Source organism: Patiria miniata, unplaced genomic scaffold, assembly GCF_015706575.1.
Source record: "Patiria miniata isolate m_02_andy unplaced genomic scaffold, ASM1570657v1 HiC_scaffold_20, whole genome shotgun sequence".
Taxonomy (NCBI): Eukaryota; Metazoa; Echinodermata; class Asteroidea; order Valvatida; family Asterinidae; genus Patiria; species Patiria miniata.
In genome coordinates this window covers 29,192,956-29,219,123 of record NW_024037059.1, presented here as the reverse complement: position 1 = coordinate 29,219,123, position 26,168 = coordinate 29,192,956, and the positions used below count along the sequence as shown (strand labels likewise).

The 26,168-nt window shown below is 41.1% G+C and overlaps 4 protein-coding genes across 4 annotated transcripts; 1 reads left to right on the top strand and 3 right to left on the bottom strand.

Annotated features, from left to right (window-relative positions):
* Positions 1-2,973: 2,973 nt before the first annotated feature.
* Positions 2,974-3,770, bottom strand: LOC119729332 (lactose-binding lectin l-2-like). Its single transcript, XM_038201956.1, has one exon. The coding sequence runs from the start codon at positions 3,763-3,765 to the stop codon at positions 2,974-2,976; it is 792 nt and encodes a 263-aa protein (XP_038057884.1). The 5' UTR covers positions 3,766-3,770.
* Positions 3,771-7,878: 4,108 nt separating this feature from the next.
* LOC119729045 (C-type lectin mannose-binding isoform-like) lies at positions 7,879-9,214 on the bottom strand. Its single transcript, XM_038201543.1, has one exon. The coding sequence runs from the start codon at positions 9,068-9,070 to the stop codon at positions 8,279-8,281; it is 792 nt and encodes a 263-aa protein (XP_038057471.1). The 5' UTR covers positions 9,071-9,214; the 3' UTR covers positions 7,879-8,278.
* A 2,481-nt stretch (positions 9,215-11,695) lies between these two features.
* Positions 11,696-12,801, top strand: LOC119727988 (hepatic lectin-like). Its single transcript, XM_038200069.1, has 2 exons — positions 11,696-11,886; positions 12,617-12,801. The coding sequence occupies exons 1-2, from the start codon at positions 11,805-11,807 to the stop codon at positions 12,799-12,801; spliced, it is 267 nt and encodes an 88-aa protein (XP_038055997.1). The 5' UTR covers positions 11,696-11,804.
* A 6,795-nt stretch (positions 12,802-19,596) lies between these two features.
* On the bottom strand, positions 19,597-20,977 carry LOC119727394 (lactose-binding lectin l-2-like). Its single transcript, XM_038199262.1, has one exon. The coding sequence runs from the start codon at positions 20,777-20,779 to the stop codon at positions 19,976-19,978; it is 804 nt and encodes a 267-aa protein (XP_038055190.1). The 5' UTR covers positions 20,780-20,977; the 3' UTR covers positions 19,597-19,975.
* Between the last annotated feature and the right edge of the window lie 5,191 nt (positions 20,978-26,168).

Sequence of the window (26,168 nt, the reverse complement as noted above, 5' to 3'; positions counted from 1 at the left end):
CCATTTTGTCTTTATCATTGCAACCATGGCTTAAAATAAATGTGCATTTCAAGTCTTTTTTGTTATTGGGAGATATTAGTGCGTGCCACGAAAATTCTGGATTGGACTGGTACCCTGTATCCATTCATACAAATAAGATCTTACGTGCACACTTACAACCCCAAAGAACTCAGCACACTAATACAGTGACGAAAATGTACACTACTGCGCAATTTTGTGCATGCGTGTTGAAGCGAAATTTCCCTTTTGGAGAAGCTAGCACGCCGGAGAAGTGAGACCGTGACACCGGGAGTATACTCCTGCACCGAGAGTATATGCGCACGCAACATTTTCCTGCACTCATGAGTAGCAAGAGTAACACGCTCGATACTGCATGGGTTTTAATTAGGTGCAGTTAGTAGTCAGTTATATTAAAATTGACCCTTAAACTTAATTTTAGTTGCATATATATATTTTTTTGTTAATCTGTCGTCGGAGTTCATCATTCGTGCACGATGCCTGAGGTGATTTGGGGGACCAAAATTTTTCTGGATCCGCCCTTGGCCCCGAACCCCACGCCAATAGCTCAGAATACCGATAGCTGATTCAATGTCTCCAACCTCGAAAACGATGTTCAAATAATTATCTTTTGCCAAGAAAAAATTAGTTAAAGCATGGAGGAAAGTCGTAAGAAATTGCGTCAAATCACGCCACAGAACATCTGGAATCCAATTTTTTTCGGGGCCCTTAAGCGGGCCCCGAACCCCACGCCGTAAGGGCTTCGCGCTTGCATCAGTTATGATCAAGGTATGTTCCCCCCCCCCCCACTTTTGTGAAGCGATTGACGCCCCTGCTTGACGCCCCCCGTGAAATGTTCCAGCCCCCCAGCGCGCCCCCCCCCCCCCCCCCCCCCCATTGAAAAATTCCTGGCTACGCCACTGCCGCTGTGCTTACTTTTCCTCGGGCTGTGTTCTGAAGTCTACCATGTCCATTAATAAAACAGTGAGGGACACCATGGGTCCGAGCTCTATGGGGACACCCAAGAATGTGTTATGTAACACTTTCTGTGGGTCAAGTCATTCCATGGTCTTGCAAAGTTCTGATTTGTGTTCCCAGCGTCATGCATGTGTGTGTGTGTGTTCATGGAGGAATAATTAAGAACGAACTCCTTGGTCCGTGTTCCTTGCTCGTTCGTGGTCCATTTTGTCTTTATCATTGCAACCATGGCTTAAAATAAATGTGCATTTCAAGTCTTTTTTGTTATTGGGAGATATTAGTGCGTGCCACGAAAATTCTGGATTGGACTGGTACCCTGTATCCATTCATACAAATAAGATCTTACGTGCACACTTACAACCCCAAAGAACTCAGCACACTAATACAGTGACGAAAATGTACACTACTGCGCAATTTTGTGCATGCGTGTTGAAGCGAAATTTCCCTTTTGGAGAAGCTAGCACGCCGGAGAAGTGAGACCGTGACACCGGGAGTATACTCCTGCACCGAGAGTATATGCGCACGCAACATTTTCCTGCACTCATGAGTAGCAAGAGTAACACGCTCGATACTGCATGGGTTTTAATTAGGTGCAGTTAGTAGTCAGTTATATTAAAATTGACCCTTAAACTTAATTTTAGTTGCATATATATATTTTTTTGTTAATCTGTCGTCGGAGTTCATCATTCGTGCACGATGCCTGAGGTGATTTTGCCTTGTAAAAGCCAATGTCTTTTCAATACCAGTTACCAGGACTTCGTTGTTTATGTTTTACTCGGCCCACTGTAACAGAAGGTTAATCCAATGAGCAGTTTGCTGAACCACAGGTGGCCACTCGAGGCCATCGTCTCTGGACACATACACCCATACAGCCACATTATATACATGTACAGCCCAATAATTCATGATTTCCAGTTTATGTGGGACAATTTCAATGATCAAAAAAGGAAGGGAAAAAAGTTTCATTTCTGGACATAAGCAAATGTGACACCCAAGGGTTAAGGCAAAGGTTAAGTCATTCAGTCAAGTGATACTAATTGCTTCCTGCTGGTTGTGGGCATTCAATCGGTAATAAACTTCCCAGGGGCTTTAAATTATGAGAAAAGAAAGAGTTAAAATCCTGCTACAAACTTCGGCAAAAACCCGAACATTATGCTCTGTACTCGGGTATCGCATTCTCCAAACAGGTCACCTGACCACGTCCATTTTAAAACTTACTATAAAGTTCCAATAAGTTCATCACCAACACTAACAAGTTATGACAGCTATGATGTCCTTTACCTACAACACCAATAATGACATTTATTCGAAAATAGGTTCTTACAAAGCAACAGGGTACAGATTCACCGCTGTATGTAAAATATATTGTTCATGTTATCGTGCCAACGATTTGAAATTTTCAAAAAAATTGATTTGTACGTGACTGTCGAACAACTTAAGAATTCATAGCTGGCTTCAAAATCGATAAAAATCAGTCTTCAAACCATTACTGAAAAGAATGTTGCTTTTATGATACACGTGCATGAGTGATTTAAAAATTCGTGTTGTTTTTTAGTGTAAATAAAGAAAATGGCGATGGTAATAATTTAAGAAACATGAAATAAACGATAAAATTGATCTACAATATTTGTTGTCGGTTTTAACAAATGCAAACCTTGCAAAAACAATAACTACTTGCGAATGTACAATGCATTAGCGATTTAAATCTGTTATGCAATCTATGGAAAGAAATCCAACGATTTTCATCAGTTCAAAATGCTTTCAATCCAATCATTTTTCACGTTCGCAAAAAGAGCAAAATATTTACATGTATATTCTTTACTTCAAAGTACCTCCGAAGCTGTGTTTTCGTTTCAGAACGAACAAAAAAAAATGAAATAGTTGCTACGTGATGTAAAGATAAGAACAAGTGTCTCGCGAATGTTTTATCATCGGAACGAAATCCAAATTCTCAAGTTCGCAGAGTGCATCTTTGAAATTGTTCCTTTATTGTCATGACTAGCCCAGGCACACCTCTGAGTACATGCAGAAATAATCAGTCTTCTGAAACTTATCCTTATCTTCGGAGCTTGTGCTGTTGTTCAGCTGGCATATCTTCTTCCCGTCTTCGGTTTTCTTGATGTTGAAGGAGCGGCATCCGGGCTCCTTGGCGCAGGCTGAGCCACAGGCGACCACGCCCTCGGTGATAAACTCCCGGATGTTGTGGTCGAGGAGGCAGGTTGAGACGAGGATGCGGCCGTGGGTGTCGGTAGAGACGCAGTATTGACGGGGTTGGGTTGGGAGATGAGTGCAAGCTGCCTGACGAACACAAAATGCTCTGTTTGAAGCATCACAGCGACCATCATTCATCCTGTGATTGTGCCGTGCGGTTATTGCAACACAATCTTGATTACCTTTCCAACTATTTGGTTGCCCATCAGCCCATACCAAGAAGGGCTCGCCTCCTTCCTGACCGTCACACTCCCAAGTTCCTTCAACATCTCTGTCATTGCAAGCAATCCAGGCGTAGTATTCGCCGTCCTCCTTTCGTGCCAGTTCTGCCATGAAGTTCATTTCCTCGAGCGAGCGAGGAGCGGCCATCTTGCCTCCCATGCCTTGGCAAGCTGTCTTGGCGTCATCCCAAGTGTGTTTTGAAGGAGTGATGCGATAGCAAGCGTTCCCCCACAGTTGCCACTCTGGTGGGCAAGAGGATTTGACAGGGGACCGAGAGGGGCAGAAATCTGAATCAGAGAGGGCCCTCATCGATAAAACGGCAACCACAATGGCAAAAAACTCGGACTTAAACGCCATGATGAGCGGACAATTCAAAACGTTCGCTTTTCAGTCACTCAAGTTTACAAAGTGTCAATATTTCTGCGACCGGACTTGGCTGTGAAACGGCGAGAATCACTGGCTGGCTCGAAATGACACTCCGCGCTGTGGAACAGCAATAAGAGCAACGTGTCGCACTCGTCAACAGTGTTTCAGTCCGTTACCATGGCTACAGTAATCATCGTTGCCATAGCCACACCAAATACAAAGGACGACTGAATTCAATAATACATTTTGCTGGATAGAACATTTAAGGTTGGTTTCCTTTCAACCAGATGTTTGCAATGAAATAGGATAAGTAAACAATTCATAACAAGAAATGTTCGGGGATTTCAGGACTTAGTGGCCCTTTAATACGTCTTCATTGTTTAACACCGTACTGAGTGGCAGCGCATACCGATTAGCAACACCAGCACATCATTTACACTGAAATATTCACGAGAAACCGTCGAACAAAATACAAACAAAAATTTGGAATTAAAGCCGTCTGCCAGCCTGATTGGATCTCACCGCAAAAGCGCACTGCATACGCATTAGGCTGCTTGCGCAACAGTGCGAGAACGCAATCGTCGAGTCGTTAGATTTGTCGCAACCCGGCCGATTACGTCTGATACCAGCCGCGCCGATGGAGTTCGACTGAAGTTCACGGACCAAATATGACTATCTAACGACTTGTCATCAAGTCTACACTAATGCAAGGTTAAACAGTTTCCCATCGAAAGGAATTAGCCTCCATTTTATTTTAAATGATAAACGCCTCGCCGAGCACATACCAAATTACTTAACAAAGAGTGGAACCTTGGAGTAATTGCATACTTTGCTCGTAATTGCTACTTTATTATCCCACCAATTATTAATTAATTGGATTCCTGTCTATGGCCTTCTGTGTCTTTTTGGTAATCATTAGCACAAACCCATGGTTTTATTGGTGACAAAATTCCTACTCATACATGTATAACGTGTGACATTATCGGCTGTTGATACGTTATCCGTTGGGTTATTACATTATCAGTTGTAACAGACGGGCGTCCCGAAGGCCCGTATCGTTTTTCACGTAAACGAGTCGGGGTACAGTGCACAACCGCCGAGACATGTCTGCATGGAGGAGCCTTTTTTCATGTTCGTATCGGACTCCAGTTCCTCTTTTTTTTATGGGAAAAGACAGGTCCCGTGTTTGCGAATGACAATTCACGGATAGCGTTATAATGTAATAATTCCTCCCAAATTGATGCAATTTCAGCTCAGAAAACGCCACGGATGGAAAAGTGAAAATAGAAAGTCTAACGTTGCTTGCGGTGCTGGGGCGTCTAGTGAGTACTGCATGGAAAAACTTTAGTTCGGCAACTGTTTTAGGATCCTTCATTGAAATGCAATGCAACATGACCTACTTAGAATACACATTGATAGTTTGGGGGAATTTGAGCTATTTATCCATTTATAGATTGTCAATCTGCTGTAACTTTGGGAGATACGATGTTTACGCCGAAAAATACAATCCGAATGAAAGTCAACGTTCATTGAAAAATAAAACACTCGGGCATTAAAACACTTGGGAAAAAATTCTCTAGCAATAACCCGAGAAATACCAGGTGATTTCTCATGATATTTTATATTTTGAAATTTAATTTCATGAGAAATCATCAACTAATATAAAAAAATTGACCGAAACAATAAAGTCTTTACACGCGATAAATACAATCCGAATGAAAGTCAATGTTCCTGGAATAAAAGCAACCGATTCCTTTTGCATAGGAAGAAATACCCGTTTTAATGAATTTGAAGTTCGTCTGTTTTACTTTTTTGTTTGGGCATCTTACCCGCACACTTTTGCCAACTAGAAATCTAGAAATCCACCCGTTTTCCGAATCATAACTTCGCCAGCTAGTGCCAATTTGTCCCCAAAATCGCGGACAAAATTATAAAAACACATTCTTGAACTAATTCAAAACTCTGCCAGCTACAGCCAATTTGAACCCCAAATCGCGGGCAAATCAATAAGTCCACATGCTCCAACTCACAACTCCGCCAGCTAGTGCCAATTTGCCCACCAAATCGCAGACAAAATTCTTAAATTCATGTTCAACAAAATTCACAAAATAACACATAGAGAAACAACCGACTTCGTTCTGAAAAACATGCTCACTGCCCTAAAAAAAAAAAAAAAAAAAAAAAAAAAACCCACACGCTAAATAGAATCCGTTTTGTGAAGCTGCGTACTCTATTCATAGAAGCTACAGGACTGCAGTCAATTACAGAATTTGCCAATAAATCATCTACCTCCTGGTTTAAAATGTTGTTTTTTTTGGCAACTGTACACAGATCGTTGTCATGGTAACTACGGTAAATACAAATTTGATGAAAAATGTAAAGCTACGCATGGATGGCGCATGTGAAGGCCAGAAATAATAGGCAACTCAGGAAAAGCTATTAAGAAATGAGCTACATTATACTCGCTGAGTACGAAATTCTTTTGTGTGATGCAACGTTTAATAAGTACCACGAGGCCATGACCATAGCGGTGAAGACAATTGAGATATTGGCATCTTAGGGGCAATTGAGGGTGTGGGAGGATGGGTCTACACTCGGAACCAGTCTGGTAACTGTTTAAATGATGTTGCCTAAACGTCTCATCATTGGCTTGATAAGCCTTTGTCTTATGATCAGATGCACTGGTGGTAATGAGAGGTGTGGGGCCTCCATTAGAGGGGCGTGTCCTCCTGCTTGGAGCCAGTGGGGTGACAAATGCTACAAGAAACTCAGCGGGAAACTACCATGGGCTGAGGCAAAACAGGAGTGCTTATGTAACGCATATCCAGGCACCAGACTGTTCCTCATTTGCATACGTGTTCAAAAATCTTGCACATGCAAATGATCCAATACCAGGGTGAGAGAGCAGGTAGTGATGGGCGCGTTCTGTTCGACACCCTGGGGACGAGGTTGTGAAGACCCCTGTTTTAAATCGATGCTACCCTTAACCCTCACTCGACCCATGATTCCCGCTTATCCAAGTTGAAACATTAGTTTCAGGTCGGTGCATGTCGGTTCATTCCATCACAGTCACGTGCAGGTCACCTGACCACGCACAATTATGTAGCAAGATATGTGACAGAGGGACCCCCTCCCCCCGTCTTTTGTGTTGGTCATTGTGTTACCAGAATCTCAGGAATTCTTTGGAGATATCGGGGGGGGGGGGGGGGGTCACAGCAATAGTCTAGGGTGTGTATATTATACGGACATGGGGGTACCCCACTGTCACATATTGTGACAGGTGTATGCCCACCCCTCCCCGGTTCCTGTTATGAAGTTAGATTGCTTAAAGTTGTTATAAAATCCCAATCAATATATCACAAAGAAAAATATTGTGAGAGTTATTTTTCCTTTACCTACAACACCAATAATTAATTTATTCGAAAAATGAAATTTTACAAAGCAACTAGGGTACAGATTCATCGTTGCGCAAACAAATGTGAATTCAAATGAATGGACTGTAGACATGTTTTCATGCCATCGTTTTGAAATTTTCAAATAAATGTGATTTGAACACATTGGGCAACTTGAGAAATTCTAATTCGCTTCCAAACTGATACAATTCAGTTTTCAAAACCATTGGGGCAGCCATAATTGAAAGGACTGTTAATGATACACGTGAGTGATTTAAAATTCCTTCAGTTTGTGTAAATAAAGAAAAGGACGATGGTAATAATTTAAGAAATATTAAATCACCGATATAAGGCCAAAAAAAAAGCCATTCGGTCTCTAGTCAGACCAAAGTTCCGGAATTGACGCGGGGACGCCGCTTTTTTTTTCAAGCTTGGATTGAACAGACAAGGTGGGGTATTTTTTTGCTTTTTTGGTGTCCTCATGTACATTGGTTTCCTCCATAATTTGCCTTGGTGCTCTCGATCATTTGCCTTGGTGCAATTTCCCATTCCTTGGTGCTCTTTGGTAAAAAAAAAAATGAGGAGGTGCGGCAATAGAGGGCGCTGTTGGAGCTACCGCGGAACATTTTGGGGGAAAAAAAGATCGACGCGCATGATTAAAATCGACGCGCGCGCTGACCAGAGACCGACTTATTTTTTTTTTGGCCTAATCGATCTTATATTTTTGTTGCTGAAAAAATGCAAACATTGCAAAAACTAGAACTACCTGCGAATGTACAATGCATTAACGCTTCAAAGTTGTTATGTAATTTGCGGGGGAAAAACCTTCCAACGATTTTCATCAGTTCAAAACGCTTTCAATCCAATCCTTGTCGTGTTCGCAAAAAGAACAAAATATTCATCTTCTTTACCTCAAAGTATATCCCAAGCTTTTTTTCCTCTTCAGAACAAAAAAAGGAAAGAAAGAAAGAAATGCCACGTGATCTTAATATTAAGAACAAATGTCTTGCGAATATTTTGTAATCCGGTTTTCAAGAACCAAATTCGAATTGTTTTTAGTCAGTTTGCAAGTTTAAGTTTGTAGAGTGCATCTTTTCGGTTCCAGTCACTGATTAACCAACGCACACCTCAGAGTACATACAGAAGTAATCGGTCTTCTGAAACTTGTCCTTAACTTCGGAGCTTGTGCTGTTGTTCAGCTGGCATACTTTCTTCCCTTCTTTTGTTTTCTTGATGTTGAAGGAGCGACATCCTGACTCATTGGCGCAGGCCGAGCCACAGGCAACCAAACCCTCAGTGATAAACTCCCGGATGTTGTGGTCGAGGAGGCAGGTTGAGTTGAGAATGCGGCCGTGAGTGTCGGTAGAGAGGCAGTATCGACGGGGTTGGGTTGGGAGATGAGTGCAAGCTGCATGACGAACACAAAAAGCCCTCCATGGACTCTCACATCGTGCATCATCCATCGTGTCATTAAAACGTGCGGCTAACTTAGCACAATCTTGATTGCCGCCCCAACTATTTGGTTGCCCATCAGCCCATACCAAGAAGGGCTCGCCTCCTTCCTGACCGTCACACTCCCAAGCTCCTTCAACCTCTTTGTCATTGCAAGCAATCCAGGCCCTGTATTGACTGTCCACCTTTCGTGCCAGTTCTGCCATGAAGTTCAGTTCCTCGAGCGAGCGAGGAGCGGCCATCTTGCCTCCCACGTCTTGACAAGCTGTCTTGGCGTCATCCCAATTGTACGTTGAGGAAGTGAGGCGATAGCACGCGCTCCCCCACAGTTGCCACTCTGGCGGGCAAGAGGATTTGACAGGGGACCGAGACGGGCAGAAATTTGACTCAGAGAGGGCCCTCATCGATAAAACGGCAACCACAATGGCAAAGAATTCGGACATGAACGCCATGATGAGCGAACAATTCGAAACCTTCGCTTTTCAGTCACTCAAGTTTACAAAGTGTCAATATTTCTGCGACCGGACTTGGCTGTGAAACGGCGAGAATCACTGGCTGGCTCGAAATGACAACTCCGCGCTATGGAACAGCAATATGAGCAACGTGTCGCACTCGTCAACAGTGTTTCAGTGCGTTACCATGGCTACAGTAATCATCGTTGCCATAGCCACACCAAATACAAACGACGACTGAATGCAATAATACATTTTGCAGGATAGAACATTTTAGGTTGGTTTCCTTTCAACCAGATGTTTGCAATGAAATAGGATAAGTAAACAATTCATAACAAGAAATTGTCGGGGATTTCAGGACTTAGCGGCCCTTTAATACGTCTTTATTGTTTAACATCGTACTGAGTGGCAGCGCATACCGATTAGCAACACCAGCACATCATTTACACTGAAATATTCACGAGAAACCGTCGAACAAAATACAAACAAAATTTGGAATTAAAGCCGTCTGCAGGCCTGATTGGATCTCACCGCAAAAACGCACTGCATACGCATTACGCTGCTTGCGCAACAGTGCGAGAACGCAATCGTCAAGTCGTTAGATTTGTCGCAACCGGCGGCCGATTATGTTCGACTGAAGTTCGCGGACAAAATACCACTATCAAACGACTTGTCATCAAGTCTACACTAATGCAAGGTTAAACAGTTTCCCATCGAAAGGAATTAGCCACCATTTTATTATAAATGATAAACGCCTCGCCGAGCACGTACCAAATTACTTGACAAAGAGTGAAACCTTTGAGTAATTGCATACTTTGCTCATAATTGCTACTTTATTATCCCACCAATCATTAACTAATTGGATTCCTGTCTATGGCCTTCTGTGTCTTTTTGGTAATCATTAGCACAAACCCTTGGTTTTATTGGTGACAAAATTCCTACACATACATGTATAACGTGTGACATTATCGGCTGTTGATACGTTATCCGTTGGTTATTACATTATCAGTTTAACAGACGGGCGTCCCGAAGGCCCGTATCGTTTTTTCACGTAAACGAGTCGGGGTACAGTGCACCACCGCCGAGAAATGTCTGCATGGAGGAGCCTTTTTTTCATGTTCGTATCGGGCTCCAATTCCTCTTTTATTTATGGGAAAAGACAGGTCCGGTGCATGCGAATGGCAATTCACGGATAGCGTTATAATGTAATAATTCCTCCCAAATAGATGCAAATTCAGCTCAGAAAACGCCACGGATGGAAAAGTGAAAATAGAAAGTCTGACATTGATTGCGATGCTGGGGCGTCTAGTGAGTACTGCATGGAAAAACTTTAGTTCGGCAACTGTTTTAAAATCCTTCATTGAAATGCAATGCAACATGACCTACTTGGAATACACATTGATAGTTTGGGGGAATTTGAGCTATTTATCCATTTATAGATTGTCAATCTGCTGTAACTTTGGGAGATACGATGTTTACGCCGAAAAATACAATCCGAATGAAAGTCAACGTTCATTGAAAAATAAAACACTCGGGCATTAAAACACTTGGGAAAAAATTCTCTAGCAATAACCCGAGAAATACCAGGTGATTTCTCATGATATTTTATATTTTGAAATTTAATTTCATGAGAAATCATCAACTAATAAAAAAAAACATTTGACCGAAACAATCAAGTCTTTACACGCGACAAATACAATCCGAATGAAAGTCAATGTTCCTGGAATAAAAGCAACACATTCCTTTTGCATAGGAAAAAAAACCCGTTTTAATGAATTTGAAGTTCGTCTGTTTTACTATTTTGTTTGGGCATCTTACCCGCACACTTTTGCCAACTAGAAATCTAGAAATCCGCCCGTTTTTCGAATCATAACTCCGCCAGCTAGTGCCAATTTGTCCCCAAAATCGCGGACGAAATTATAAAAACTAATTTTTGAACTAATTCAAAACTCTGCCAGCTAGTGCCAATTTGCCCACCAAATCGCAGACAAAATTCTTAAATTCATGTTCAACAAAATTCACAAAATAACACATAGAGAAACAACCGACTTCGTTCCGAAAAACATGCTCACTGCCCTAAAAAAAAAAAAAAAAACCACACGATCAAGAGAATCTGTTTTGTGAAGCTGCGTACTCTATTCATAGAAGCCACAGGACTGCAGTCAATTACAGAATTTGCCAATAAATCATCTACCTCCTGGTTTAAAATGTTTTTTTTGGCAACTGTACACAGATAGTTGTCATGGTAACTACGGTAAATACAAATTTGATGAAAATGTAAAGCTACGCATGGATGGCGCTTGTGAAGGCCAGAAATAATAGGCAACTCGGAAAAAGCTATTAAGAAATGGGCTACATTATACTCGCCGAGTACGAAATTCTTTTGTGTGATGCAGCGTTTAATAAATACCACGAGGCCATGACCATAGCGGTGAAGACAATTGGGATATTGGCATCTTAGGGGCAATTGAGGGTGTGGGAGGATGGGTCTACACTCGGAACCAGTCTGGTAACAGTTGAAATGATGTTGCCTAAACGTTACACCTGTGGCTTGATAAGCCTTTGTCTTATGATCAGATGCACTGGTGGTAATGAGAGGTGTGGGGCCTCCATAAGAGGGGCGTGTCCTCCTGCTTGGAGCCAGTGGGGTGACAAATGCTACAAGCAACTCAGCGAGAATCTACCATGGGCTGAGGCAAAACAGGAGTGCATCAAGATAGGAAGCGTCTTGGTCATGCCGCAGTCTCAGGAGGAAACTGAGTACCTTCGGGAGAACCTAAGCATCTGGTTTTGGATCGACTGTAACGATCTGGAAGGTTTGTCATAAAAGATGCCCAGTGGCGCACCCAAGGGGGGGGGGGGGGCGCTCGGGGGCTTGAGCCCCCCTTGAGGTTGTCAATTTTTTTCTGGTAATTTTTTTTGTTAGTTCCTCGATTTGACCTTACGTTGGTGATATGTATGTGGCCTATTTTCGAGTAGTATAATAGGGTTGTAAGTGGCGCCACCAACGTCAAAATAGTCAGCCCCCACAAAAAAACACCAATTTTTTTCTGCGGCCCAAAATTTTGGCCAAAATTTTTTGACAAAATTTAACTTCTAAAACAAAACAAAAACTGTGAGCCCCCCAAAACCAAATCCTGGGTGCGCCACTGTATATGCCTTGTTTACTCGTCATCACTTTATTGCTGGCTCTAAGAAAACGAAAATGATCATGTTTAGAAATTAACCACATATTTAAATGAATTCGTTGAAGCAAAAAACTAAGATGAAGATAAAATATTTATTTAAAAAACTGTTTTCGTAACTGAGACGGTTATTAATCCTGACTGATTTAGTTCAAAAGTTTATGGAAAGAGACATTGTTTTAAAGATGTTCAGAGTATTTTGAAGACTCCAACAGTAATTTTCGCAGTGCCTATTTTTTGTGAGTAGTTTTCTGTAATTTCACGAAAAACAAATCTGAAATTCGAACAATCATTCGAAAAAAAAAATTCTTTCTTCAATAAGCGATATTGATTGGATTATTCTCCGTGTTGTGCATAATAGGTTCGTGGGAGTGTCGGGATGGTACTACCGATGTGGTGTACACCGACTGGGGGCGGGGTGAACCTAACAACGGCCACAGAGAAGACTGTGCGGTGGCGACAGATAGTGGTGTTTGGAATGATGTAAAATGTGAGGATCGCGCTCCCGTTATCTGCAAACGCCCAGCACCACAGCTGCAATTTTAAATACAAATCTACCGACGACAACGAGATTTGATTAAAATTGATCAACAACGAGGTTTAGTAAATTTCAGCATTTAAATGTTTACTTCTAAATTAGAATCACCAAAGTATGGTAACGAGTTCATCTGTGTGCCATTAATTGGCTTCAACAAAAGAAACAGCACCATTAATGACAGCTTCAGAAAGCATATCAATTAAGCAAGCAAGATGTATAAACATGAGAGACAGAACTCAAGCAAGCAGAATCAAAGAAGTCAAGAAGATAGAACAACGTGAGTTCGCATTCGCACTTAGAGTAGACAAGGCGAAGCATCGGTTCAGCCAAATCCCCAAAGCGTGAAGTGATTTCTAGGTGTCGAACTAGCTCCAGAAGAGCTTCATGAAAATAGTGCTCCAACGTTGAGGGCTGAACTACTGCATCTCACCGGGGTCTTTAACTAGTGTTACTGCAATCAATCAGATGGGGGGCCTCGTACTATACTTTCAATGGGGGCGCTGTTCAAATCCGACCATCATTAACACTATATCATAGAATAGTGTACAATAACCCCGTATTAAACACAGCTGGCTCTCTCCGAATTTTGGGCACAGGCGGACATTATTACCAGTATAATCATTTTAGGGTGTCGGAGCGGGGGTGGGGGTTCACATGATTGTTTTTATGTATTTCTATGAAACAAATTGAGTCAAAGCTGGGGGGGGGGTTGACCCCCTAACCACTTGAACCCCCCCCCCCCCCCCCCCCCCTCTATGGATCCGCGCCTGCGCATTATTGTTTATCGAGATCACACACGCGACATTTACAGCAAAGAAAATACTACGTCCGGATCTTTCTCGGCGCATACACCATGATTAGGTATCAAAACGAAACTGCATTTATGTTTTTGACAGATGATTTCAGCTCTTCACATCAGCTTATCTTTGCCTTTGTTTTGAAATGCGCCCAAAATCTGCTTTCGGGACACGTTCTCATTCAGCCGATCGTAGCTATGTGATGTCACGCACTGAACCTACGAGTAACAGCAACCGCGCGCGCGTGTGCGTCGTGTCAACGCTTGCGCGCATCAAAGTACCCATTCACGGATTCGCCCAATTACAAACCAATTACTTATGGACATTTCCAAAAATGTGTCACTTGGCGCATCTTTGGAAATTGCCTTATTTCATTGTTATCTTCAAAATGACAGCATTCCAGAAAGAATAATTTTACAGGGAGTTTGGTGCCATTGCTATCTCTAAAACAAAGTAAGCTTTTCAACAAAATTTGGTCTGTTTCTTTTCGGATAGCTGCAAATGACCTACTCTACCTTCAGACAATTAGTTCCAAAATACTCACACGTATGTACCCGCACGACTGAATTTGGTACAAGTTGAGTGAGGACGCAAATTGAAATGAAAACGGTTGATTCTTCCATTGCCTCCCTGCGGTTTGCTACTGAAACGTTCTGCAAGAAAAACGTATGAAAAATGCTTGAGTTTGTGTGCCAACCATAATGATAGTAGAACTGTTGGTAAGGGATTTTTGGTCAAACATCTGGACAATTTCCACGGCTTCATTTTGCTTCATAACTACGGAATAAAAACTCAGTCAGTTGCAGGATTCAGCTTTATATACCTTCGCCAGTTACCACCAAAAACTGCAGGACATTTTAGTAGTCAAGGTTGGGTGGAAGGCTAAATATAATGTCGAAATGATGAAACGTTCATATGTCGAATTTAAACAAGTAAGCGAGGAATACTACGTGGTAGCACAACCAAGTAGGGAATCAGAATTGAACTCGTTAAACACTTCAAGAGAACGATTGATACCAAATTTATATTTATTTTCCTTTAATGTACATATTTTGTTCTTGGTTGGATATGAATAAATGTTATATTGAATTGAATTGAAAAACTGATTGTAATCGTTTTATCGTACGATTTCATAAACACTTATATTACTATATAGTGGTCTTTACTTGTGTAGTTTGCAGTAAAATTTAACAGCCGTTGTGTGGTACTGCCTAAATCTGTCACTCTAGCCAGAACGACAAAAAAATATTGAAAATAGCAACAAAGAATGCCAACTGCATGAAAACAAAGCGGAACTTAGACGGTGGAAATAAGCCTCCGTCATAATCACGTAACACTCCGTTTACGTGTGTGCTTTCCTATGGTGCTCAGTGGACCGTAGGCCCCACTTGCTCCATAGGAAAGTGCACATGTAAACAGAGTGTGACGTCTCAAAAAAAATTCTCTCCAACTTTCACTCGGGAGGTAACACACTGAGTATACAGTGTTTATACGTCGGTGAAGGGCAAAACCTAAATATGAAACACATCACCCCGACGCAAAATTCCCATCTTATGAATAGTCTCAAATCTAATAAAGTGTGACGTCATTAGTACAGAGGCTTATTGATACACAAAATTTGATGTGCCTCGAATTCTCAGGATGCTTGAGACTATTATTCAATTGCAGTCAAGTAGGATATTTCGTTATTATTTTTAAACTTTGTTTTCTTATGTTTGCAAATATTGTATATTGCCTTTAACGGTTTCCACAGGCAAAGCGACATAATTGCCATTATAAATAGTTGATGCCTTTTTCAAATTAATTTTAGCTTCTTTTCAAGGGGCAGATGCTCATTTCAAATAAATAATATATTTGTGTATAATAATGAGAGAAATAACGAAAGCCGGCTATCAAGCGAGACCAGCGGCTGTGTGTCTCTGATAAGGCCAAAAAAAAAAGTCTCCGGTTTCTGGTATGCGCGCGCGTCGCCGTAGCCATGCGCGTCGGCAAAATGAAAAAGGTTTTTTTTCAAGAAAGATGATGTCTCAAAACCGCCAAACTCACTGGTTTGACTGGAATTCTGCTGCTGCGCAATTTCAACGTGTTTTTAGATGGGGTTATGATCGAGAATAGGCTTTATGTGGCCTCTCTGGACTCCCATATATTTGCACTAAGTTTAGTCGGGCACCATTTGCTGTCATCAGCCGACATTTGAAGCAAAAAAGTCGGGTAAAAAAAAAAAAAAGCCGCGTCACCGCACCACTTTTTGGACAAGCTCCATACCAGAAACCGGAGACTTTTTTTTTTGGCCTAACGGCCTATAGGTTGAACGTGAACTAAAACGAAAAATTGAATACGTGTATATATATTTCATTCGTTAAAATGCTCACAAAATAAGGCAACAATAACTACACAGACATTTCTCATTTGCACAAGTTTGTTTCTAGCGTTCGACCGCATTGAAATGCCCTAAGATACACAATAGTGTGTACACCTATTCACAAAGCTTGTATAATTTCGCCAAAAACAATGGAAGTGCAATAACAAATAACGAATACTTGGGAAAGTATATGTTGTTTTTGATTGACTACCTTTTTTCTGCTACTCATTCCGTAATGATGCACGATGTTACCAATTTTATTCACAATGTAATTACAAAGGAAATAGAGCAACAACACACTAGTGGCAATAACAATAAAACAGAATTCACTGTTTGCATCGGCCGGGAATCGAACCGGGCCTCCCTGATTGGCAAGCGAGAATTCTACCACCGAATGCCTTTTTAAATGTTATAATCAAATTCTTGTCACTAAAAAGTTAATGAGGAAGGTTTGTCTCACAAGAAATCTGACTAATTTATAATAAGAAAATAACTAGGGCTGTTGACCCTAAACCCTAAGAGCCATGCTCAATCCTCCAAAATTTTGCAACAAAGCCTAAATCCTTCAAAATCGTCAGACAGTCCTGCCTCAAAATGCATTCATCGTCATTCCTCCAAAATCCTCCTCATCCCAAAATTTTGCATTCATGTTCAAATGAAGGATTACCAACGCCTCAATCCTTCGAAATCATCAGACAGTCCTGCCTCAAAATGCATTCATCCTCAATCCTCCAAAATCATCCTCATCTTCAAACACCATTCATCCTCAATCCTCTATAATCATCAAGTGCTTAAACACAATTCATCCTCAATCCTCCAAAATCCTTGTGTTTCTCAAACATCATTCACCCTCAATCCTCAAAAATCCTACAAAACCGCAATGATGATTTTGGAGTAGTGAGGTGGGTTAGGGTTTTAAGCCTACATTTGCAATAAGACGAAGAAGTGTGACGTCACGACGGGTCATCTCTCGTAGTGATCAGTTCAAACAATGTCTGGTACGCCATTTTTACCATAGGATTTGCACGGGTGATTTGCCTAAACACTTTCAGGTTGAAATTTCTCGAAAATCAAGAATCAATATGGTTTTAGAAATGGAACATTGCTTTGTAGCTGACAGTAATCATCGATCAGAACGTGAATAATGCCGTTTTATGTTATGTTATTTTCCGACGGATGACAAATTGCTGAAAAGGTAGGCACCGTGCTATCGCCACGTAAAGGCCATGTTTGTTTGGACATTATCACACTGAGCAACGCGTGACCTCGACGGCGTGTGACACTAGTGTTCTCATGATTGTATGACGTGCAATTTTCACAGTCAGTCCCAACCACTCGTTAGATTTTAATTACATCATTAGGTTTTCAAACTACATTTTTTAAAACGTGTTCAGTATTGGTGGTTATTCTCAACTTAGACGTCGGAAAAAAAATTCAAACCGAGTCTAAATTATATATACATGTATACATCAAAACAGGAAAACATTGTCTTATACAAATTATGGAACATGTTTGATTAAAAATTCATTATCCCAACATATCAGTACAAATTTACAATGACGATTTTCAATTTCATACTTCTAAAAAGAATTTGAAACAAAACAGTATCTTTTGAAGCAATGTTGTCAGCAATTTTGTCAAAATGATTGATGTTGTATAGTCCATTATTCAAAACAACATTGCGTCTTGACCTCCAGATTCTGACCAATCAGCAGTCGCCTTCATCGTGTTTTCGGTAACGCGATGGTGCGTGAAAAACAAAAAACATGGCAGCTATTGACCATTCAACAGCATTGGCCGGATTTCTGCTCTACATGACGTCACAACTTTTACAGATGACTCTGATTGGCTGTACATGCACGGATATAATATTAGACGTTCGCAGTGTGGCTCTGCACACGTGAACATCTGATCCTTAGACTAGATGTTGTACTAAATGTTATACTATTCAAAAATGGGATAACTTTTCAGCTATATTCCCTAAAGTGCAGCTAAGAAAAAAACATTTTTTGGGGGACAAGGGCATTGAGTCAATTTATGTGGTCTTTTCGGAGACAACAAACATCCGCCGGATATCAGTGAAATTAATATCATTTTTTCTTCCTCTTTACCTTCAATTCATTTGACCACCGGATGGCGTCTTTGTCAAGCGGCATATGCTCATCAGACGTTAATTAATTATAAATGTCATCTTTTGGAGACAACCTTACAAATGCAAGCTCGCGATCAAAGAGTGTGACCGGCAGTTTGATTGATGATAATTGAGCCAGATAATGGATTAAGCCGAGGGGAGCATAATGACAAATTCAAAATATAATTATATTTCTACTTTTCTATGATCTATAGCATAACCCAAGACAAAGATACCGATGTTCGGATAAATCATTCGACAGCCAAAAGCGGATCCGGCGAGAGGTGGGGGGGGGGGGTGAGGGAATGCAACGGGGGGGGGGGGGGAATGTCCCCTCCAGAAAAGTTTAAACTTCTGTTTAGTCAATTAAACCAGAAAAGAGGTGGACGGCTTTAAATCGATGTTAGCCTTTACGGATTTTCGAAATACGTGTAAAAAGGGGGACCAGCCACACCAAAAAACCCACCCAATTTCAGTGGGGGGGGGGGGGCGCTGGGGGGGCTGAACATTTCATGGGGGGCGTCATGTGGATCAATGATAATTTTTCAGAAACTCAAAATCTCAGTGGGGGGGCGACTGGGGGGCGACAAGGTTTCATGGGGGGGGGGCTTTCGCCCCTCCCCACGCCCCCCCCCCCCCCCCTTGGCTACGCCACTGACCCCACCCCACCCACCCCAAGCGATTTTCTAGTTTGAAACATCAGGCTTGCCTCTCCCCCCCCCCTAAAAAAATGGTTCTTGATCCGCCCTTGTCAAACAACGGCCATTTTCATGTATCAATATACTGAATGGTTATTCGAGATCCGTGCATGTCGGTTCATTCCATCACAGTCACGTGCAGGTCACCTGACCACGCATAATTATGTAGCAAGATATGTGACAGAGGGAACCCCCCCCCTCTTTTGTGTTGGTCATTGTGTTACCAGAATCTGAGGAATTTTTCTGAGTTGTCAATGGGGATGTGTTAGGTAACAAAATAATAGTCTAGGATGTGAATACTGAATAGGGTATAGGGACATAGGGGTACCCCACTGTCATATATCGCGATGGGTATATGACCACGCCCTCCCCCGTTCTCCATATATCAAGTTGGGTTGATAAAGTTGCTGTAAAATCCCACTAAATCTTTCACAAAGATCAAGAAGTGATGAGACTTATTTGTCCTTTACCTACAACACCAATAATTAATTTATTCGGGAAAAAAAATAGATTCCTACAAAGCAGGAGGGTGCAGATTCTTCTTAGCGCACACTAATGTGAAATCTAATGAAGTAAATGTGTTCATGTTGTCATGCCAACGATTTGAAATTTTCAAAAGAATTTGATTTGTACATATCGCAAACTTGAGAAATTCTTATTCGCTCCAAAACTGATGAAAATCAGTTTTTAAAAACATAGGGGCAGCCACAATTGAAAGGACTGTTTTATGACACACGCAAGTGATTTCGAATTAACTTTTTTTGTAAGTGAAGAAAATGACGACGGTAATAATTTAAGATATATTAAATCAGCGATAAAATCGATCTTATATTTTTGTTGCTGTTTTGACAAATACAAACATTGCAAAAACTAAGCACTACTTGCGAATGTACAATGCATTAGCGTTTCAAATTGTTATGTAATCTGTGAACAAAAATCAAACGATTTTCATCAGTTCAAAACGTTTTTAATCTAATCCTTTTCTTGTTCGCAAAAGAGCAAAACATTCATCTTCTTTACTTCAAAGTACATCCAAAGCTTTTGTTTCTCTTCAGAACGAAAGAAAATGAAATAGTTGCCACGTGATCTAAATATTAAGGACAAGTGTCTCGCGAATGTTTCATCATCTAAGACCAAATCCGAATTCACAAGTTCGTAGAGTGCATCTCTGAAATTGTTCTATTATTGTAACGACTAGTCAGAGCACATTTCTTCTCCGTACATAGTACAGAAATAATCAGTCTTCTGAAACTTGTCCTTATCTTCGGAGCTTGTGCTGTTGTTCAGCTGGCATATCTTCTTCCCTCCTTCGGTTTTCTTGATGTTGAAGGAGCGGCATCCGGGCTCCTTGGCGCAGGCTGAGCCACAGGCGACCACGCCCTTGGTGATAAACTCCCGGATGTTGTGGTCGAGGAGGCAGGTTGAGTTGAGAATGCGGCCGTGGGTGTCGGTAGAGACGCAGTATTGACGGGGTTGGGTTGAGAGATGAGCACAAGCTGCATGACGAACACAAAATGCCCTGTTTGAACCATCACAGCGACCATCATCCATCCTGTGATTGTGCCGTGCGGCTATTGCAACACAATCTTGATTGTCAAATAGACCACCATCATTTGGTTCTCCATCATCCCATACCAAGAAGGGCTCGCCTCCCTCCTGACCGTCACACTCCCAAGTTCCTTCAACATCTCTGTCATTGCAAGCAATCCAGGCCCAGTATTCACTGTCCACCTTTCGTGCCAAGTCCACCATGAAGTTCAGTTCCTCGAGCGAGCGAGGAGCGGCCATCTTGCCTCCCACGTCTTGGCAAGCTGTCTTGGCGTCAACCCAATAATACGTTGAGGAAGTGAGGCGATAGCACGCGCTCCCCCACAGTTGCCACTCTGGCGGGCAAGAGGATTTGACAGGGGACCGAGAGGGGCAGAAATCTGACTCAGAGAGGGCCCTCATCGATAAAACGGCAACCACAATGGCAAAGAACTCGGACATAAACGCCATGATGAGCGGACAATTCGAAACCTTCGCTTTTCAGTTACTCAAGTTTACAAAGTGTCAATATTTCTGAGATCGGACTTGGCTGTGAAACGGCGAGAATGACTGGCTGGCTCGAAATGACAACTCCGAGCGGCGGCAAGCAATAAGGGCGATGAGCCACACACTCGTGTACAGTGTTTCAGTCCGTTGCCATGGCTACAATATAATGTTGCCATAGTTACCAAATTCATTCGCTTAATACACTGAAGGACTGTCACACGCGAGAGGACCCCCTAATATTAATAATTAATAAATTAATAAAATATAATTTCGGGACATAACCTACTCCGTGGAATGTGCCTAATTGAGCTACTCAACGCGTTTTAAACGAAATGATGTTAAAGGGACACTAGGTCCTGGAACAGCCCAAATGGGCTACAAAGCGCGCTTTGAACGAGAAGATTTTGTCGGAAATAGCATTTAAAAGTAGGATATTAACATACACACAACTATCCTTTCAAAACTGGGCGTTTTTGTGTAATTCCTGTATTATGCATGCGAGAACGATTTTCGAGGTCCACTTTTGCGACCCCATAAATTCGAGCTGTTTGGATGCTAGTTGTGATTTCATTCGTGCGCGTAAAGTGTTCGCCTTTTGCGGCCGTTGAAGACCACTTTTTTGCATTGGTGATTGGTCACCGCTGGTCCCGAGAAACACAACGTGTATAGCGTACACTGAGAACGACACGAAAAACGTATTCGTACTCCGTCATGTCCGATGTAAACAAGCGATTTCCCCCCCCCCTTCTTTTCTCTGTAACGGTAAGACATTAGGATGGTTTCCTTTCAACCAGATGTTTGAAATAGGCTAAGTAAACAATCCAAAACATATAATTTTCGGGGATTTTAGGACCTAGTGCCCCTTTAATTGGAAAGACCATGGATATAAACGTCCACACAATCATCCTTCAAAGACTGGGATTTTTTGTGTTATTTTTGCAAGAACGGATATCGGGGTCAAACTTTTGACTCTAAAAAATCGAGCTGTTGGGTGCTAATCGTGAATCCTGCCGCACATGTTCCACCAGTGAGTGCATCGCATTCTACGGACGTGCGAGAAACAACAACGTTTGGGTATCGGTGCTGTGTATATTATGTATCACACACACAACCAGTACGGCTGATCTGGTACACGGTACCCTGTGGAGACATGTGCATAATAAGGAACATTGTATACGTCTCCACATGGCAATTTCTACAGGTGAATACAAGGTCTCAACAATGTTATCATGAAATAGATATATGGACTTTACTCAAAAACTAGGAATTTCCAAGGTGTGTTGATCGTCGCAAAATGAAGTATTTTATGTAAGGGATATTAAGTCCGAATTTAAGCCCAGGAAATTAATTCTAGTTTAAATAGGAGCATTTTGAATGTAAGTTACACACCCATGCTGAAATATGTATCCGTGTGGAGTCCTTTCTTTGTTCTCGTGTACTAAAGTTTTCGAGTTGGAAAGTTTCAAAATGTGGACATTTGTTTCTCGAGTTCACGACTCGTGAACACGAGAAATACGAAGTGATTGGAACACAGCATTAGTCCCACTATGCATATGGCCCTTTATGATAGAACTTGCCTTTCATCCAGTCCGCGACTAGCTCAACGCGCGCGAAGTTAGAATATGAAATGACAGCGAGCATGCATGCACGAGCCGCGCACACACAAAGTCGGCGTGCCACTTTCCGTTTCGGTATCCGGTTCGTTAGTGTGACGTCACCTCCAGCACTTTCTGCACGATTGGAACCGGAAGTTAACGCAGCTCGAGCGTTTGTAGCCAATGGGCGCTAGTAATCCATGGTGGGCGCGCGTGTATGACGTTTTTACTAACGAACCGGATGGAAGTAGTACGATAATTCCATTTTCTGCAAACTAACAAACCTTTACGCCAATCCAGCTGGCAGAACTTGCAATTTTCCTCAAGTAAATTCCTGCTCAAAAAGGTGCAGGCTAATAACGGATAATTTCGAAATAAGCGTTCGTCACGTCACGTCACGTTTAGCGTGCATGTTTTGTATCATGCCTCCAGTACGTGATCCTCCAGGCATGACCGCATGTTACAGACGCGCGGGTCATACGCGCGTGCACGCATGTTAGACATTAGCCACGGCTGTGATTGGTCAAAGCACCATTGGGCGGGGCATAACGGGCTTAATGGATCGGTCCATTTGCAGACGGGCGTGACGGACATCTTTGAAATCTGGCTCTAGCTCATGTTTGTATATCTCTATTCAGCATTTTCTTTTTTATTTGCATCGTTCAGCACAGTAAAAGACAAATCACTGTGAACCTTCATATTAATAATTATTACAATTGCTTGAAGTGTAAATAAAATTAAACCCCAAAATGTACAACAATTTAGAATTAAGTTTGTGATATCGCTGGAGGAAAAAAACAAACTAAGTTGTGACTGCATCAGATCAAGAATTTTTTCAGAGCCATTATCCCTTTCGAATTAGAAAAAAAAGGTTAATTTCTCTGAATTGCTTGTGTGACCACGACAAAACCTGCAAATAAAATCCAGGAACAAAGTTATGAAAGGCCAATTGTTACATCATATTGAGTGGCAGCGCATACCAGTAAGTTATATACCTGTGTACATACACTATTTTGACGTCAAGAAATATGACGCCAAGAAATATGATGTCAAGAAATATGACGTCACGAAATATGACGTCAAAAATATGACGTCAAAAAGTAATAAAATGGGAATTAAAAATAAATTCAGGAAATGTCAAGAGAAATCGAAAAACCAAGAGCAGACATGAAACCCAAATGAGGGTGGTTATGTCTTAACATGGTCAAACGATTTCTCGGCCTTTTTGGGGGGAGGGTGTTGCAGGTTTTGGCAGGTTTTGACATGCTTTTGCCAATGATCTTTCACTCGTCTCTAGAAAATCTGACCAGCCACTGGGAACAGTACCCCTTGGTAAATATATTCGCTTCAACATCTGACATCCTTCATAAATAAATTTCCTCAATTTGAGAAATCTACTAAATGGACAAAAGGGGGACAACTTCTCCTTCACATAAACTGAAATAATTATGTCATATCGACATGGTAATGTACATGAAAATTAATGCTTTTACAAAAATTATTGGTTAACAAAAAAGTTGACTGTAGCAATTTGTGATGATCATGGCATGTTCTTTCATCGAATATGTTTTGCATGACTAAAACATTGTAACTACTACTCTTAGGACACATGACTTTTGACTGGTACCCTGTCTATATTGTTGCAGAAAGAAATACATTTCCCCCAGTGTCTTGAGCTGAGCACCAGTCTTTACCACTCAACATTATCCTCGCAGTAATAATGCACTCGTTTCCAACAACCAAATGTGGCTCGTTTTTAGTGCAGTCAACCAGCAAGGTTAACATATATTTTTTAGCGGCATTGGTCATCATAACAAAGCCTATTAATTAGTGACAGAAGAACGCCTACGTGAAGACGATGATAATGCACAGAGACAAATGCAAGGCCAAGCATTAAAGGCACATAGTAGTGACATAGTGAAGGAAAAACTAACAAAACAGACTTATAAAAAATAAGCATTAATACAACAGTTTAGTCCTGGGCGGCGAGTCTTTACAAGTCGAGTACTCGTGAAAAAATACTTCCGAGTACTCGTGTACTCCTAATACTCTCCCAACTGTGATTAGTCCTGGATGACTAATGTTTCTTTGAACTCAAAGTACTCAGGAAGAAGTTACTCGTCAGCCTGAGTACTCCAGTAGTCTCAATACTCGCCCAGCCGTAATAGTCCTGGTTGAGTAATGATTCTTTGAACTCAAATACTCAGGAAGAAGTTACTCGTGAGCCTGAGTATTCCAGAAGTCTCAATACTCGCCCAGCTGTAATTAGTCCTGGGTGAGTAGTGATTTCTTTTCAACATGAGCCATGAGTACTCACAAAGAAATTACTCACGAGTACTCGCCACACTCGCCCAGTGGTTAAACAGCCATCATCCAACAATATTATATATGCGCATACATATCAGTACAATGAACATTCTTACTAATAACAACAAACTTAATGTACATATTCTTCCAAGATTTGAGAAACTTTGGCATTACATCAGACATGTTAATGTACTTTTTAGTGGCTGTACATGTCAAATATAAATGCATGCAACAGACAAGCTTCAAAGATTTTGCTGATTACAATTGACAATTTAACTTGTAGGTTTTTTGCAAGAGTAGCAAAATGCACCGATTCATTTTCTCGACTGATAACCAATACAATCTGATGCTTTTTAGTAGTCAAAACCCTGTAATGTGGTTTTAAAGGAGGATGGACAGAGCCCATAAACGTTTAGGTCAAATTTGAAGCAATTATTCTCAAAACAAAAGTTTGAGGTGTTTCAGTCATTTCCCTCAAAAGAATCCAAATTTGCATTTTCCATAATTGTGGAATCTTACATTTTATAAACCTTTGTTTAAAGCAACCCCAAAAATGTGGAAACTTATGTCTTAGAACCTGATAATCCCTCTTAATCCATCACAAATCTTGGGTAGATCTTGTTTTAATCCCTTCAAAGTTTTGAGACAATATTTCAAAATATCTTCATATTCTGCCGAGGAAATAATAGATAAGTAATATATAGATTGTTAAATTCATGACGTGCAGGTGTAGTGCATAGTGATAGTACATCGACATCTTCTACTAGGATAAGCGTTACACAAAAGTACATTAATACTAATAACTGTGCTGAAATTCTGGGCTTGTACATGAAGAAATGTTGACCTTTAGGTCATAGGTCATTCAAAGGTCAAGGAGATAATGTGCTGTCAATGCGATTAAATGCAAATTTCAAACACCAATGCCTTAATAACATAGCCATTTTGATTACATTAAAAGTGTGATTTAATATGGATCTTCAATCAGTCAAATTTCAAAGTTCAAATTTGGGTGTTCCTTTACAGAAAAAGTGTACAATATTACTTGATGTGCCCAATATTACTTGATGTGCCCATGGTTTTAAAATATTTACTGAGAGTCAACCTATTCATGGCGTTTCTTGGTTCTGTGGCTGTAGCAATGTTCTAAAATACATACTTAGTCCTAAAAATCCCCAAAGAAAACATATTGGAAGAAGACAGACTAGCTTTTAGTACGGCAGATAGGTGATGGGATTGTGCCTTCGATGATACAAGAGTGGAATTTGGTACAGTCACAAACATATAGCAATGGCAGCATTTTGAAAATTATGAAAATTGCTTGTTATTCTACCAATATTTTTTTCAAAGGACAAATCTGCGATGGCCCTATAGCCAAATATCTTTCTCATGACATACTCTGTGCGCCAAATACTATGCTTGTATCATCAAAGGCACAATTCCCCCAAATATTT

Excerpts from the sequence above, each read along its gene's own strand:
- LOC119729332 (XM_038201956.1), bottom strand. The coding sequence starts at position 3,765 with ATGGCGTTTAAGTCCGAGTTTTTTGCCATTGTGGTTGCCGTTTTATCG.
- LOC119729045 (XM_038201543.1), bottom strand. The coding sequence starts at position 9,070 with ATGGCGTTCATGTCCGAATTCTTTGCCATTGTGGTTGCCGTTTTATCG.
- LOC119727988 (XM_038200069.1), top strand. The coding sequence starts at position 11,805 with ATGCCGCAGTCTCAGGAGGAAACTGAGTACCTTCGGGAGAACCTAAGC. Across the intron at positions 11,887-12,616 it reads CGACTGTAACGATCTGGAAG|GTTCGTGGGAGTGTCGGGAT; the intron begins GTTTGTCATAAA and ends TGTGCATAATAG.
- LOC119727394 (XM_038199262.1), bottom strand. The coding sequence starts at position 20,779 with ATGGCGTTTATGTCCGAGTTCTTTGCCATTGTGGTTGCCGTTTTATCG.